The sequence below is a fragment of the Urocampus carinirostris genome, chromosome 20 (assembly GCF_059441175.1).
Source record: "Urocampus carinirostris isolate Australia breed hairy pipefish chromosome 20, RoL_Ucar_1.0, whole genome shotgun sequence".
In the NCBI taxonomy this organism is placed as follows: domain Eukaryota; kingdom Metazoa; phylum Chordata; class Actinopteri; order Syngnathiformes; family Syngnathidae; genus Urocampus; species Urocampus carinirostris.
In genome coordinates, this window is record NC_142368.1 from 3,025,336 (window position 1) to 3,042,439 (window position 17,104).

The 17,104-nt window shown below is 43.0% G+C and overlaps 1 protein-coding gene across 2 annotated transcripts in view; it reads left to right on the forward strand.

The window, feature by feature from the left end:
- The first annotated feature begins 1,783 nt into the window (after positions 1-1,783).
- LOC148346008 (MAM domain-containing glycosylphosphatidylinositol anchor protein 2) overlaps positions 1,784-17,104 on the forward strand; it is a 305,624-nt gene continuing 290,303 nt past the window's right edge. For both annotated transcript variants that reach the window (XM_088325084.1, XM_088325085.1), the window contains exon 1: positions 1,784-2,433. In XM_088325084.1, the coding sequence (XP_088181210.1) occupies positions 2,361-2,433 (73 nt within the window). In that variant the 5' untranslated portion in view covers positions 1,784-2,360. The remainder of the gene's footprint in view (positions 2,434-17,104) is intronic.

Sequence of the window (17,104 nt, forward strand, 5' to 3'; positions counted from 1 at the left end):
TAGCAACCTAAAAACAAATAAGTTAAATGATTTATTTCTATAGTACTTTGCATACAGAATTAAGGCAAATTATATAACTTTAAGTGGTACTTTGTATAAATCATATAGTGTATACATGAAAACATAAATACGTAAATATGGAGCTCAATATTGATCCTTCCCTTTTCATCTCTCTCTTGAAACTTTGTTCTCTCGCTTCTCCCCTCTTTGGCTCTTTCTTCTCTGTTCTTTCTCACTCTCCTCCCTTTTTTCTCTCTCTTCCATTTCCTTCTCCTCCCTTTTTTCTCTCTTCTTTCTTTCTCTATCTTCTCCCTTTTCTCTCCCTTCTCTCTCACTCTTTTTGACTTCTCTCTTTCTCCCCTACCTTTTTTCTCCACTCTCCTTTTTTCTCTTGTTCCTCCCTTCTTCCTCTCTTCCCTGCTTTCTCTCTCTACATCCCATGCTCTCTTCTATTTTCTCTCTCTCTTTTTTCCGTTCTCTTTCTCATCCCTTTGCTCTTTCTCCCTCTGCCATTTCTTCTGTGTTTCTCTTCTCATTTCTCTCTCTTGTTATCCTCTCTTCCTTTTCTCTTCCTTTTCTCTTTCTCTTCTCCCTTTGATCTCCCTTCTCTCTTTCTGCTCCCTTCTGTCTCACACTTTCCTCTCTTTGCTCTCTCATCTCCCCTTTCTTTCTGTTTGTCCTCCCTTTGCTCCCTCCTCTTTTCTCTCTCTTCTCCCTTTGCCCTTTCTCACTCTATTTCTTTCTCTCCCTCCATTACTTTTTCTCTCCCTCAATTACTCTTTCATTTATCTCTCTCTCTTCCATTTCCTTCTCCTCCCTTTTTTCTCTCTCCTTTCTTTCTCTATCTTCTCCCTTTTCTCTCCCTTCTCTCTCGCTCTTTTTGACTTCTCTCTCTCCTACCTTTTTTCTCCACTCCATTCTTGTTCCTCCCTTATTCCTCTCTTCCCTGCTTTCTCTCTCTACACACCATACTCGCTTCTATTTTCTCCCTCTGCCATTTCTTCCGTGTTTCTCTTCTGCTTTCTCTCTCTTGTTATCCTCTCTTTTCCGTTTCTCTTTTTCTTCTCCCTTTGATCTCCCTTCTCTCTTTCTGCTCCCTTCTCTCTCACACTCTCCTTTCTTTGCTCTCTCATCTCCCCTTTCTTTCTGTTTGTCTTTGCTCTCTCCTCTTTTCTCTCTCTTCTCCCTTTGCCTTTTCTCAATCTTTTTCTTTCTCTCCTTCATTACTCTTTCATCTCTCTCTCTTTCCCCCCTTCCCTTTCTTGCCACCCTACCTCTCACCCTCTTATCTTCTCCACCAGCAATCACCCTCCTTGTGTCATTCCTTTTACAATCTTTCTCTTTTCCTTCACGCTTCACCTCACGCTCCCTTTTTTCTTCTCCACCAACCATAACATCCCTGTCTCTTCATCTCTCTCTCCTTCTCCTTCTGTGTTCTCTCTTTCCTCTCTCATACTGTCTTCTTCCTACAGCCATCAAATCTTTAGTTCTTGTCTTTCTTTCTCTCTGTGCCTTGTTGTCTCTCTCTCTCTCCCTCTCTTTCTCTCTCTCTTTCAGTCTCCTATTCTCTTTCCTCTCTCAACTTTTGCCCTTTGCCATTGCACTTGTTTTATCCTCCTCTCTTCTTCTCACTAGTCTAGCTCCTCTATTTTGCATCCATTCGCTCCTCCTCCCTCCACCCGCCGTCAAAACTTCCTTCCTCGTCTCTCCGTTTCCTCTCTCAACCTCTCTCTTAAGCTGACTCTCTCCCACTCTCCGCTCTCTGTGTCGCCATCTCCCTCTCTATTGCTCTCTGTCGCTCACCTCCACCCACCGCATCCTCCCTATGGTCGGTCCTCCTCCTCCTCCTCCCATCCCCTAACAGCTGCGTCTCTCCATCCTTCCCTGACGCCGACTCTCCCATACTGATGAGCCCGAGGAGGCGCTCACGCACCTCCTCCTGACGTCGCCTCCTTTCCCCGAGCTCACACCGGCTTGCGCAACAACCCTGACCGAGCCAGCCTTAGAAGCTCATCCCCGCCCCCCTTGCACTCTTGCCGGCTCCCCCGCGACCGGACCATCGGAACCGATCAGGGATGCGTTTGGCGCCTCCGACCCCCGCTGGCTCGCTCTTTCCTCAGTAGCTCCGAGAGGATCCGGCAACTCTGAGCACATCTGGACCTTGGCCAGGAGATATGCACGGTCCCTAAGGGTTCCTTCGCTACCTGCCCCGAGGAACCCAGCTCCCCGCATACCGCAACCGAGACTTCTAAAGCCGTTTTCTTTCTGCGAGGCGCAATCGAAAGCCCCGCTCGACCGATCGCTTCCCCTTTGGATCATGCAGAGATTATTGCGACGGTGAAGGAGAGAGAAAATAAAGGATGGATCTGCTTGTGTGCGTTGTGGCACTGCTGGTACTCCTCGTGGAGGGCATCCGTTGCCAAGGAGTGTACGGTGAGTGGATGACATGCATGTGCATGACCTTGCATGAATAATGTACAATCCTTGTTCCTATGATTCTCTCGTCATCCAAAAAGACGGCTCCGGAGCACTCGGCGAGAAAAGACCCTCATTAACATGATAGGTGTCATCTCTCGTTGTGCAACCGGTGGCACGGGCTGCAAAGTCGCCGTGGTGGTCCGGGACGGAAGCTCACGTGCGCTCTACTTACAGCTGAGCTGAATGTGAAGTCATGTGTGGTTGTTGCCTGGCACCGCTGGCCGCGGTTGGCTTGAGTGCAGGAATGATGCAAGTGGAAGCTGTACAGTGGAGCGCCTGGAGAATTTGACGACTCCTTATGGAGGTGAAATCGGTTTCGTTCCGCGCTTCGTCGAAATGGTCATTGCCCCCCCTACGTCTTCGTCACCATTCCACTCAAGGACCTCACCTGCCTCACCTTGGGTTCTTGTCCTCGCTCCGGGAACGGTTAAACCTTTGCGAGAGGACCTCAAGGTCCGCCAGGGTTGATACTATAAAAGAAGGTCGCACATTTATTGCACCCGAAGACCTTTGAGACATTTAAAAACTAGTAACTGAAACTCGAGATCGATATAGCTTTTGTAAAACCGGTGTAACATGATCCTGCAATGTTTCAACAGGGAATTCTGCTTTGGGAGGGATATCCGGAGAGTAGAGAATTGCAATAATCCAAATGATGAGTGATAAAAGCATGCATTGGCACCCCGTTTGCCTGAGAGAGAAAATGACTCCAGCGTATTCTTCAAATGATGTTTTATGAATCCATATTTTTCATGTGAAAAAAAACGTAGCTCAGATTTAAAAATGAAGCTCAAGTTGTGAGGTTTTAAAGTCTTGCCATTTCTGAAAAGAACTTCATATTTAATATACATTTAAAAAGGGGATTTTCATATTTATGTGTCTTTCAGAGGTGGTCCTAGGGGGTGTGATCTAAAGGAGTGAGTGTGATCTGTGGCCAACGTCAGCTGTTTGACATCTATTTGAATTTCTTCACTTCGTAGTTTATGAAATGAAATGAAATGATCTGCATTTACATAGCGCTTTTCAAGTCAATGACTTCCCAAAGCGCTTTACAGTGTGCATCACATTTCCCAATAGCGGCCTTGCAGCCATGTAAGACGTCAACCTGCTTATTGGGGGTATTAGGGGTTCAGTGTCTTACCCAAGGACACTTTGACATGTAACACGGATGAGCCGGGATTCGAACTGGGATCCCTTGATCCCAAGAAGAGCGCTCTACCTCCTGTGCTACTGCCGCCCCGTTTACTGTTTTCTTTGCCTTTGATAGATGGTTTAAAAGGATCTTTGGTACAGTGGTTCACTTTCCCATTTGTCATGGTATTATAGTCAGTATTATGTGTTATATTTAAAAAAAAAAATTGTAGTTAAACATTGAAAATATAGACGATCACTGCCTTAAATAACATCTGTAAATTACTTTTTCGACTGAATTAATTTAATTATTGGTTCAACACATCAGCTATTATCGTGTTAGCTAAGTTTATGCAGGGTTCGTGTGGTTGCTTGAAATCCTTGAAAATGCTTGAATTATAATATTGTCTTTTTAGGGTTTGAATAGTGGTTGAATTTATGGTGAACCCTTGTAAATGCTTGAAACAGTTGCCATGTTTCCCAGTATTCTGACTTGATAGATCACGTTTTAACTTAAGAAAAAAGTGTAGGAACCCTGTTTATGGTATGATTGCTTAATCATCAAAAATTTTCATTGCCTCGGAAAAAAATCCCTTTACGAGTTGAATTGGATTAATTCTTTTGCATATTGTTTGTTAAATGCTGTTTGTGGAAGTCTTTGAAGAGTCGAGCTCAAATCTGCATCGATTCTTCACCTGCAACGAGGGCAGCGCTCCTTCGTCAGACGATTTTCATCAAGCTCCAGTTCGATACAAGCAGACCCAAAGTGCCGTCCATTGACCTGGTCTCGTAAAATAATAGAGAAGTCGTCATTTATGATGTCCGTCGATGCATTGATCAGAAGCTCAATAACCCTACGAGCCATCGGTCGCTATGCAAACGCGCCGACCCGATGAAAGAATTCCTGACAAATGACAAATGAACTACTTTTCTTTGTTGTTCCAAAGACGAGAGCTTTTTTTTGGATGCATGATATGAATATAAATCGCCGCGTTAAGCAAATCCCCCATCGATCCGAGGTTACCCAACTGAATCAAAATGGCATCTCGGCGCACTTTCTGGCCCATAAACAAAGTAGCGCCGTCTAAATGATCGATACTGTATCTTTCTTGAATAATATCCACTCCGTTGGAAAAACACTCGATTGCGATTAAACGCAGGGATAATTAGCATCGCGAATTGAACCGGGTCCCAAACAAGCCGAGATGAAACGATTAAATTAAGCGTCATTACGCTTATTTATCGGAGGTAATTTTCTCCATCCGATGTTTGGTACCGTCACGGATTTCCGAGCGATTGAACGCCACGGTGGTTTCATGGCCGCCGTGCCCGGCCTACGACTAAACGGCATAGTTGTTAAGGAGAAGTCAAACACCGGCGAGTTAAACGATGCTGCCAGAGTCATTAGAGGGCCCTGATGTGGGCCAGTACACCTCCCCTTCCCCAAAATGCTGTGGCTGCAGGCCACGGAAGAACATCTGCTCGCCTGCTTGTTTTTGTTGGGTTTGCACAGTCCAATCCACTATCGGGAGGTACTGCTTTTTCATCACTGGGTCCTGGTACCGTAAATTCCGGACTATAGAGCACACCTACCACTTTTTAGGTGATTTGCCACTTTTGTACTTACACAAGCCGCACCCATGTATAAGCCGCGTGCGCCCGCATTAAAGCTTGTGACACAATGACAGGTTTGACCCGGACGAGGCTGTAAGTTTCACGATTGTAGCTACATAGATAGTACACAATCCTAGAACCACAGTTGGCATCATAGATGGAAAATGATACCTGTAATTGACGTATGATGCAGACTTGTAAAGTCCAGGTCCCGTTGAAAGTAATCCAAGGAAACAAAATGTATATTTCCAAAGTTAAGGGTGTGAAAAATATTTATCCACTATTGTCCGCTGCGACAACAGACAGATCTACCGGTAAGTCAGCTTTACCCCAATTCCCATCAGCCCGCGTTTGCTCCGCCCCTTCTTTTTGATTCGTCCGTAGAACACATAACAGAATAAATCTCTAAAATAAATACATTACAAAAATATACAGTTGCAAATAAATATTATACATGGTTACACATATTTACGAAGACAGACGGTACACCGAGAGAGTTTTCAATGCTTTAATAATAATAATATAACTTTCATCCCAAACCGTGCCTTTGAAAGGTACCAACACGCTAGTAGGATCACGCTTGCAATGTATCAAACGCGCCTGTTAAGAAAAAGCATCCCGTAATTGTGAAATTCACGGTAAGTCGTCCTCAACTTCCTCCTCATAACTATCGCCATCAAGGGCGTCTTCCTCATTATCGGAACGTACCTTAACTTTACAGACAATGTATGCCTAAACTTAGAGGTTGCAGTCTTTCTTGGCGCACATATTCTACTGGTCTTAATCTTACCTTTTATACTACAGCGCCGCTGGTGGCCGTTAGAAAAATTCCATAAATTCGGAATTTACGGTATTTATTTGAAAACTATCAGTATGATAAATCCTCAATTGCCTTGTCTTAAAATGTAGATATCAGCGGCAAAAAGAAAAAACATCAGATAACTAGTAAAAAAAACAACCTAAAAATCAATGCAGCGATATTAATACTGCCCCCATTAGCATGAATGCTGCTTAAATTTGCAATAGGGAAGTCTGTGGAACAGGGAATTAAAATTTAAAGAAGGCCCTACTGCCTCCTAACGTGACTCCAATTTAAGATGTCCAGGGAATTGTTCCAGAATGGAAGGGCTAAGTGATGATCCTGTTTCTAGAATGAGTGAAGAAGATTAGACCATTGAATGTAACAACAGGAATCCGAGTCACCAAAAAGCCTCAATGAAAAAATTTCTACTGACTAACTACAAAACTTGGGTGGAAAGCCGGAGAGTTGATAAATGCGATAATCCAAAGAGATAAAAGGACTCATTCTGATTTCCTTTTTATGTAGTTTCAACCGATTGGAGAGTCTAAGGAAAGTTCCAATGTGGTAGGGGGAAAGTGATGATCCTGGTTCTAGAATAAGTCAAAAAGCTCAAATCCTTGAATGGTACACCGGGAATCCAGGTCACCAAGAAGCCTCAGTAAGAAAATCTGTCTACAAACAAACTACAAAACTTGGGTGGAAATTCGGTAAGTAAAGAGTTACAATAATCCAAGCAAATACCGTACTTTCTGCACTATAAGGCGCACCGGGTTATAGGGCGCACCCCCAAAGAATAGTTTTTGGTCCTATATTTTCCATACATAAGGCGCACCGGATTATAAGGCGCTACAATGGGAACGTCGACAAAACAGTCAGATAGTTCAGTCAAACTTATTACCTCCGTAACATTCCCAAAGCTTGCAAAAAAGCAAATACGTGTCGTAGACACGTGCGGATGCGGTCTTGGGATTCAAGAAATGACAAACATTTCTTAGTTTCCATTTTATTTTTTGCTGGCAACCGTGTGGACAGCAAAATAAGAATTTTATTGTGCAGGGAAACGGGGTTCTTTAATTTGCATATGACAATACTTTGAATTGAATCTAGTTTAAAAATAGACTCATCACAGAAACATCAAGATCGTTCTAAAACAAGATACCGGGAAAATATAAAGCCGCATAGCTCACCCAAGTTCTCTTGCAGCCATCACGTTCAATAATGATAGGTAACCATGGTCTTCTTAAAACCGTGAGTGTAGTAAATCCAGGAGAGTAAAATATTTACAAATACAGAGTAGTAAAACATGTTTTCTCTATGCTGTACTGCAACCCAACGTGTGATTCACATTCATCTTTTTCGGCCAATTCCAGGCTTTGTTTCGCCCCTTTAGCCTATGCGAGCCTGTAAATGATAAAAAGGATCCGCCCCCTTTACCTCCGAATAACTTTAGCCAATAGTGACTGATTCAAATGATGATTGACACATTGGTTAGGAAATGAAACGCCGGTATATAAATCCCAGCACACACCGTGGACGACTTCGCCTTCGGGGGAAAATCGAGTCGGCGGCCGCTTGCCTTAGTTGCAAGACTTTGCGACTTAATATTGATCCATATATAAGGTGCACTGTATTATAAGGCACATGGTCAGCTTTTGAAAAAAATAACGGCTTTTAGGTGCGCCTTATAGTGCGGAAAATACGGTAGATAAAAGCACTTATTAAATCATCTGACTTAGTCCAAAGTTCAACCACAGTTTAAGAAAAAAATCCTTTTTACACAGTTACATGTCCAAGAAACTATTTCAGCATGAAAGGGTCAAGTGAAGCTCCTGCTTTCAAAACAAACTAGATAATAAGATTAGATGATTGGATTAATCACCAAGAATCTGAGTCACCAAAAAGCCAAAACAGTCCGCTGACCAACGACAAAACTTGGGTGGAAATCCAGAGAGTAGGGAATAACAATATTTCAAACGGAGAAGTAAAAGCCTGTATTGGCATCGCTGACTTAGTCAAAAGTTCAACCTCAAGCAGTTTCATCCAATTCGAGATATCCATTCTTTCCTTCCTGGAAAATAGACGGAGGGCAAAGAGGTTATCCTCACCCTAGAACCAGTGAAGAAGATTAGTTGATTGGATTGAACATCAAGAATCAAAGTCACCCAGAAGTCTTAATGAATAAAATGAGTCTACAAAGTAACTGTGCAAAACTGGTGGAAATCTGGAGAGTTAAGATTACAATAACCCAATTAACACATATGATTTAGTCCAAAAGTTCAACCAATCAACAAATCAGTCTACTAACTCTATCTACGATCTATCACTTACAATTTGAAGATAGAACTTAAATTTAGCTTTGATGAGTTTGATGAAAAAAGCTCGGTGTAACCAAAACAAGGTAGACAATACTTTACATGGGCACAAAAAAGTATAAAAACTAAAATCTGTGTCATCTACTCCTCTCTATGTTCTCTTGACTCCATTTTTAAACGAAATAGTACCTTTTAAGTGCGTAATTTATTCTATCTATCTTTATCTTCGGCAAAAATATGCTAATTTGCCAATTTGTACATGCCAACGCGCGGTTATATTTTCATAGCCCCGTAAAATGTAAACTCTAAAAACTGTGCCATCGTATCTGTTCTGTCAATTGGTTTATTTTTCAAAAGAGTACATCTTAAATGCGTAGTTCTATTTAGTTTATGTTAAGCGAAAAATATGCAAATGCGCCAATTTGTATGAGACAACGTGCAGTTATATTTAGGTTTATGCTACTAACGGGTAAATAATTGGACCAGATCTGTGTATTATGGAAATTTCCCGATGATACGGTGAGATCTTCTTGTTATTTTCTCAACCCGTCTCTGGGTCTACAATGTAAAAACACTAAATACTTAGTTAATACACAGAAGCATTTGTTTCCCTCAGGAGTAACGTATCAAAATCTGAAGTCCGTGAAGTAGTAGCCTTTGTTTATTTTTATTTTTTACAGCTATATTCGATTCACATTTAAACCAAAGAGAAAACTAGAGGTAAGATCAGGCCTAACGAATTCCCGAACCCGACCAATTGAGTTTATTTGAGGGACCGGACCCGGAGTAAACTCAACAGGGTTAATGGATCCCCCCCACATGAGTGCCATTGACTTCTGGGTGGACAGAACGAAAAAAAAAGAGCATCCAGGCCCGACAAATGCCTTCTGCAGGCCCCTGCTCTCAGAAATAGTCTATCGGGAATAATGGATCGTGGCCAAATGAGTGCAGGTCCCTTAATGGTGGACAGAACAACAAAAATGAGACGCTAAGCTTTACAAAAATGCTCCCTGCCAGGCACTTCTCTCAGGAATAGTCAATCTGGGATAACGGATGGTGGCCGCAAGAGAGATGTTTACTTTCTGGTGGACAGAAGAGCATAAAAGAGATGCCAGTTTTAGTGCAGTTAAATTATTGGATGACAGAGTGGAAATAAGAGCCGCTGGATCCAACAAATGTGCCTTCTGCCGGTAATATGTCATAAGGTATACGGCTCGACGAGTGCAGTTCATTTATTGGTAGACAGAATGTAGATAAGAGCAAATGGACCCAAGAAAAGTGCCTATTGCAGACCCCTCTCGCAGTAATAGGTAATCAGGGATAATGGTTAGTAACATATTTTTCAACCTACGATGCAGAGGCCTTGAAGTATAAAGTATTTGGTTTTAGATATTCTTAACATAACCTCACCGTCTGTTGTAATCGACGTCTAAATGTTTGACACTTGTAAAGAACCAATTGCCAGTCCCGGTTTGTAGTGATATGTGATCGGGAATAATTAATTGTTCCTGCATGAGTGCAGTTCACTTTTTGGTGGACAGAAAGACAAGATCCGCCATGCTTGATAAAAGTGCCTTCTGCTGGGTCCTACTTGCAGCTATATGGATACAGGGATAATGCATTATGGCCGCATGAGTGCAGTTCACATTTTGGTGGACAGACTGGCAAAAAAAAAAGCTGCCAGGCTTGCCGAAAGTGCCTTCTGCTGATTACTATTTGCAGCAATATGCAGTCAGGAACAATGGATCACGGTTGCATGAGTGCAGTTCACATTTTGGTGAACATTGTTGCTTAAAAGAGCCAGGCTTTTGATGAAGGTGCCTTCTTCTGATTCCTTCTTGGAGCAATATGCGATCAGGGATAATGGATCGTGGTTGTACAAATGCAGTTCACATTTTGCTGGACATACTGGCAAAAAAAGACCGCCCGGCCCAACAAAAGTGCCCACAAATTGTCCCTGTTCATAACAATATGCAATCGGGTTGCCTGCACGAGTACAATTAAATGAAAATAAAACGAAATTATGTGCATTTATATAGCGCTTTTCAAGTCAATGACTTCCCAAAGCGCTTTACAGTGTGCTTCACATTTCCCAATAGCGGCCGTGCAGCCATGTGCGGCTCTAACCTGCTTATTGGGGGTATTAGGGGTTCAGTGTCTTACCCAAGGACACTTCGACATGTAACACGGACAAGCTGGGATTCGAACTGGAATCCTTTGATCCCAAGACGAGTGCTCTACCTCCTGAGCCACTGCCGCCCTTACAAATCATTTTTCTGTGGACAGAACGGTCTGACAGAAGTGCCTTCTGTGGCAATATGCTATCGGAGATAATGGATCACGGCACCAAGAATGCAGTTCATTTATCGGTTGACAAAACGGCAAAGAAATACTGCCAGGCCCAACAAAAGTGCTTACTACAGATCCCTGTTTGTAGCAATACGAAATCAGGGATTGTGCCTGTGTAAGTGCAGTTCACTTTTCGGTGGACAAAGGTGCAAGAGCCATCGGGCTTGAACAAAAATGACCCCTGGCGGCCTCCGCTTGCAGAAGTATGCAAGGGGATAACGGATCACTGCTTATTTTTAGCCCGCCGCGATGCTCCGAGCCTGTGAAGTGGCGAAGAATTGCATTCTTTCTTCTTTTTTCTGGATTCTCACGAAAAAACATGCCTAAATGTCCGACACTTTGCGCATGTAAAGAACCAAAGGCAACAAAAGAGACACGACGGCGCTACGACGCCTCCAAAACGTTTTCTTTCGTCTTCTCCGTCACTTGATCCGCCATCGTTTGAAGCGCCGACGGCTGGCCGAGTCGGTCGGCGACAAGCTCCCCGCCACGGCGTTCCGTCTCATGCCGCCAAAGTTCCGACTCCCTTCTCCCCCCACCGCCGGCATTGAAGTCCCAGCCATTGGCGCCTGTGTCTTTTTCAGACGCGCTCGGCTTCTAAGCTATGCAAATTCATGCTGCCGGTGAAACTAAAGCCGTCTTTGTTGGTGCTCAGAGGCCTCTTCCACACGGGTCCTTCATCATTTCCTCGGATCGGGACTTTTTCGTTTCCCCGCCGTAATGAGAACCGGCATGGCGCTATCTCCCTTCTCGCCCGGCCTTATCTCGGGGTTTGTCTCCTGCCACGGTCTCCGGATATCTGAGGGTGGGAGTAGTTCAACGGGTGACAGATGAGGGAATGATGGATCTCTTAACTAATAGCGTGGTAGGGGCACCATTTCTTGTGGTGTGTCTTGGGCAAGTACAGCCTGGTGGCGCCCATCCCTCTCGCTATAAGTAACCCCCAAGTCTGTAAATGCAGTTATAGCATGCGACAGGAATACAGGAGAGGTGGCGAACAAGTTTGACACCTCATCTCATCTCATCAGCCGTACCGCTTATCCTCATTAGGGTCGCGGGGGGCTGGAGCCCATCCCAGCCATCTCCGGGCAGTGGGCAGGGGACACCCTGAACTGGTTGCCAGCCAATCGCAGGGCACACAGGGACAGACAACGCATTCGCTCATTCACACCTAGGGACAATTTGGACCGACCAATTCACCTGAAATGCATGTTTTTGGAACGTGGGAGGAAACCGGAGTGCCCGGAGGAAACCCACGCAAGCACGGGGAGAACATACAAACTCCGCACAGAAAGTCTGGAGCTGGATTTGAACCCACGACAGGTTCCCATGACATGAACTGTGCCGCACAAGCGCTAACCACTGCGCCGCCGTGCTGCCAAGTTTGACACAAAGAGGCGAAATATTTAACTGTGAGAGCAATGTTGCCTCTAATCTTCCACGGGTCTGATCGTTCACACAAAGTCGGTGAGCAGCGCTTGAAACAACAGTGAGCAACCATAATCCCAAGTGTGGCAGGATAATTCATTATCAAACATGTCCAAAACTTGACATCAAATTACATTTTGCTGAGTTTCCGGCAATGCAAAATTATTTTTCTCTTTTGAATGAATTGACTCATGTACGATTGCCAAGTTGTAAGGCCTACAAATGACGTTTGTTTTTACAATTCTTTCACAAGATATCCATTTCTTTTTATTTCCTGATATATTTTGTTGCTTAATACTAACATTTTTGGGGGCTTATTTAATCGGTTGTAAGATACAGAACTGTACTTGATCACATTTTTTAGTGGAAGTAGAATGTTGGCAACAAGATTCACTTGATATAATTGGAAATTATTTGAATGCAACAAAAACTTTTCTTTTTTTTTTTCTGTGTTTTTTTTCTACTTTTTTAAAAATTCCTTTGAAAAAATATCTCATTGTTTTAATTTTTCCGAGCTGTTACTTTTTTCTTTTTGTTCATTTCTTTTTTTTTCTGGCTTTTTTCTAAATGTTTCTTTCTTTTTTCTCTTCCTTTTGTTTCTTTTTTCCTCAGCTTTTCACTAATTTTTCATTTTGGTATTTTTTCTTTTTTGTTCTATTCCCCCCTTCCTTTAAGTCGTTTTGTGCATAATTTTACATAATATTTATTCATGTTGGGATTAAAGAAGCAAAAACAACCGGAAGAGCCGTTTAGGACCCGAAAGAGCCGGTTCCTTTTAGTGAGCCGAGCCGAAGAAGCCAGTTCCCCGACAAACTCTACTAACGTTACTCAACTTCGTTCTCCATCGACTCGACTTCAAAATACTGCATTTAGGACACAACGTCAGGGGATTCCCGTGCGTTTTTACCTTCATGCACTGTAACTTTGACTTCTTAATTAGTCATTTTGAGTCCTCATTTTTGTGTGCCGGCTAGATTTTCTTGTGCGCTGAGAATGTCCGAGCAGTGCACAATTGCGCACGCACGCAGCTTAGAGGGATTACTGTGTGAGAGTCAAAGAGCCACATCATGCACTGACCTGCCATGACAGACAAACACACACAAACACACACAATTAAAACCATATTATTTCCCATAACACACTTCTCTCCATACAATACAACAAGTATTGTTCATGTGTTGATTTCAATCAGGGTTGGGTAGGGTGACTTTAACTGGATTACTTTCAATTACTTTTGGATTACTTCAATACCAAATATGCTAATAAAAGACAAAAGAAACTAAATATGAATAAAATGATGACTCACAACACGTGGTAAGCTTTCTCTCCTGGCTTTGATCTCTTTGATCTCCGGCAAAACTAACATAAAATGCGACAGAAACAAAAGGAAAATAAATCCAAACAGCTTGCCAACATCATTTTTGCCATTCCATGTATTCTGTTACTCCCCAAGCCTGCACAAAATGTAGTCATTTTATTCATATTTAGTTTCTTTTGTCTTTTATTAGCATATTTGGTATTGGAGTAATCCAAAAGTAATTGAAAGTAATCCAGTTAAAGTAACCCTACCCAACCCTGCCCTCAATACACACAAAAACCTAAACATGAAACAAGGCAAAGACCCACAGTATTCAGAATATATGATGGGGCAAAGAGCCGCATTCTTATTGGCCAAGAGCCGCTTCGGCCCTAGAGCCACGTGTTCGCTACCCCTGCAGTAGATCCTTACATACGACAATCCCTTCTCACAAGACTGCAGAAAGTTCTTCTAGGACCATTGACAAGGAATTAATTTGATTACTAGCACTTTTGAAACGGCATAAGTATTATTTTGTGTCCGTTTTAATGTTTTAGGTTTTAAAGTGTATGCAACGTTTTGTAATTCTTTTCAACATTCCATTTTTTAAGCTCTTGTCACTGAACGAAATGTAATGAACGTTGATCTAAAGGTCAAAAATATTCTTCATCCGATTGGTGCCTATGCTAGATAAAAAGATACTTTGTTCATCCCCGTAGGGAAATTCACACTTGTGTTGAAAATAAAATAATAATAAAATAAAAGAAATAGAATATATAAATACCCAATATAATGTGTTGATATAGAGTATTTAAATAGTGCTACATAAAATACACACTGTAATAAAATAGGGTGATAGCAAATGTGGGGGGTGGGGTTTAATGTAGGATTTTACTCCCCCGGGTGGAGTTAAAGAGCCTCATGGCATGAGGAAGAAATGATCTCCTCAGTCTGTCCGTGGAACAAGACTGTGACAGCAGTCTGTCGCCGAAGCTGCTCTTCCGTTTGGAGATGATGCTGTGTAGTGGATGTGATGACTTGTCCATGATTGACCGCAGCTTTTTCAGTGCCCGTCTCGCACCTACTGTTGTCAGGCTGTCCAGCTCTGTGCCCACAACAGAGCTCGCTTTCCCTTCATCAGTTTATCAAGACGAGAGGCATCCTTCTTCTTGGCGCTGCCTCTTCAACACGCTGCCGCATAGAAGAGGGCGCTTGCTACAACAGTCTCATAGAACATAGAGCTTCTGTGTTGGCAGTCCAGTCCAGTTTATGGTCCAGCTGCACACCCAGGTATTCGTAGGTCTGGACAAATTCTACAAATTCTCCCTTGATAGTTACAGGAACCGGGTGAGTTCTAGTTCTCCTGAAGTCCACCACTATCTCCCTGGTCTTGGTGGTGCAGGCACAGGTGGTTTGCATAGCTCCATTGGACCAAGTCCTGAATCAATTTCCTGTACTCCTCCTCCTGCCCACTTCTGATACATAGCAATGTCATCAGCAAACCTCTGCACCTTGCAGGACTCAGAGTTGTACTGAAAGTCCGACGTATACAGGGTGAATAGGAACGGAAAGAGCACGGTCCCCTGCGGAGATCCTGTGCTGCTGACCACAGTGTCCGATGTACAGCCCCCCTGTTTCACATACTGGGCTCTGCCAATCAAGCAACGGGATTGTCGATAGGCTGTCACCATAAGAGCGTTGTGTGTTGCGCTTGAATGCAGGGTTCGTACAGGTGCTTGAAATCTTTGAAAATTCTTCAATTTCAATGTTTTCAAGGTCATTAGAATGCTTGAATATTAGGTGAAGTGCTCGAAAATGCTTGAAAATATTTCCATTGCCGCGTTTCCTGGCACTCTGACTCGATAAACCACGCCTTTAAGTGAATAAAAACTTTAAAAGTGCATAAAAATGACACCGATGGTTGCTCCAGTCCTCATTATCAAGTTGTCATGTGAAGCGTTTCTGTCCCCTAACTGACTAGTAATGGTATTTTCAGCAAATAGAATGCTATTTTAATCCTTAACAAATATTCAAAGTCAAACAACAACACAAAATCCCTGACAATGCAAAACAATTAAATATAAATATATAACAATATAAATAAGATAATAAATTAAGAAAATTAAATCTTCAGTGTTATGAATATATTATTATCATATACCAGAGCCATGTACCCCTAGGGGAGCATGGCGGGGCAGTGGTTAGTGCGTGTGCAGCACAGTTCTGAGGTCATGGGTTCAAATCCAGCTACCAACCTTCCTGTTCAGAGTTTGCAGGTTCTCCCCGTGCTTGCGTGAGTTTCCTCCGGGCACTCCGGTGTCCTCCCACATTCCAAAAACATGCATGTCAGGTTGATTGGCCCGTCAAAATTGTCCCTAGGTGTGAATGAGCGAGCGAATTGTCTGTCCCTGTGCGCCCTGCAACTGGCTGGCAACCAGTTCAGGGTGTCCCCTGCCCACTCCCCGGAGATGGCTGGGATGGGCTCCAGCACCCCCGCAACCCTACTGAGCATAAGCGGTACAGATAATGGATGGATGGATGGCATGTCCCCCTAGTGGGAAGTGGCTAGAGTCTTTTCTTACTCTTTCTGGGAAATCGATAAAGAGGAGGGGATTCCCAGCCCCCTCGCCCAACCCAACTGCTGTGTTGGGAGTCATTAGGTGACCAAACCCCCCAATTCCAACCCCTAATGCCGAGCGCCAAGCAGGAAGGCAATGAGTACCAATGTTGTAAGTCTTAGGTATGACCCGGCCGAGGCTTGAACCATCGACCTCCCAGTCTCAGGGCGGGTGCCCTACCCCAAGGCCACCGAGCGAAAAAATTAAATGCAGATAAAATAACTATTTTCAATTGTATTTCAACCAATTTAGACACTGATCTTCTGAAAAAACAAGCATGAATTAAAATAAAAAGCTAAAAATCAACACTCTAAAATTGAAAGATTGAATGCACTCCGCTTGGTAGCAGTCAATATCATTCAAATTAGTCCAAATAACTGGATAGCTTGAAAAATTGTCCTTGAAAAAGAAAAAGTGCTTGAATTTAGCCATGAAAAAATGTGCTCCAAACCCTGTGAATGTCAAATTCAGTTGTCATTTCACTGGCTGCCTTGTATTTTAATCAAATAAAAGGATGAAAATAAAGGTGATGCCCTGTACTCTCTCTGCGATCTACCGGTAGATCGCAATCTTGTAACGAGCATACCTGGTCTAGACCACATGTGTCAAATTCCCGGCCCGCGGGCCACGTGCGGCCCGCCGTGTAATCATATCCGGCCCGCAAGACCATTTGACATGTTTGTTATTAATGGCCCGTCAATATGAACAACGCCGTCTCATCCCTGGACATCATATTCTGACGTTTTAGTCACTGTACCTATTCTATCATATATGACGTATACTATACTATATACCAGGGGTCGGGAACCTATGGCTCGCGAGCCAGATATGGCTCTTTCTATGAGTACCTATGGCTCAGAGACAAATTTAATTGCATGCAAATTTTCTTCATCTCGTTCAAAACTCGATCCATTAATCCTGTTCAGATACACGCAAAGCCAAACCAAAGCTGAATTATGAGCTGTACTTTTAATATATAGGGCACGTTTTCACTACGATTTACAGTCAAGGTGTCGCACAAAAAAAAACTCGTTTTGGCTGTACAACGCTAAAGAATCCTCTATATAAAAGCTCA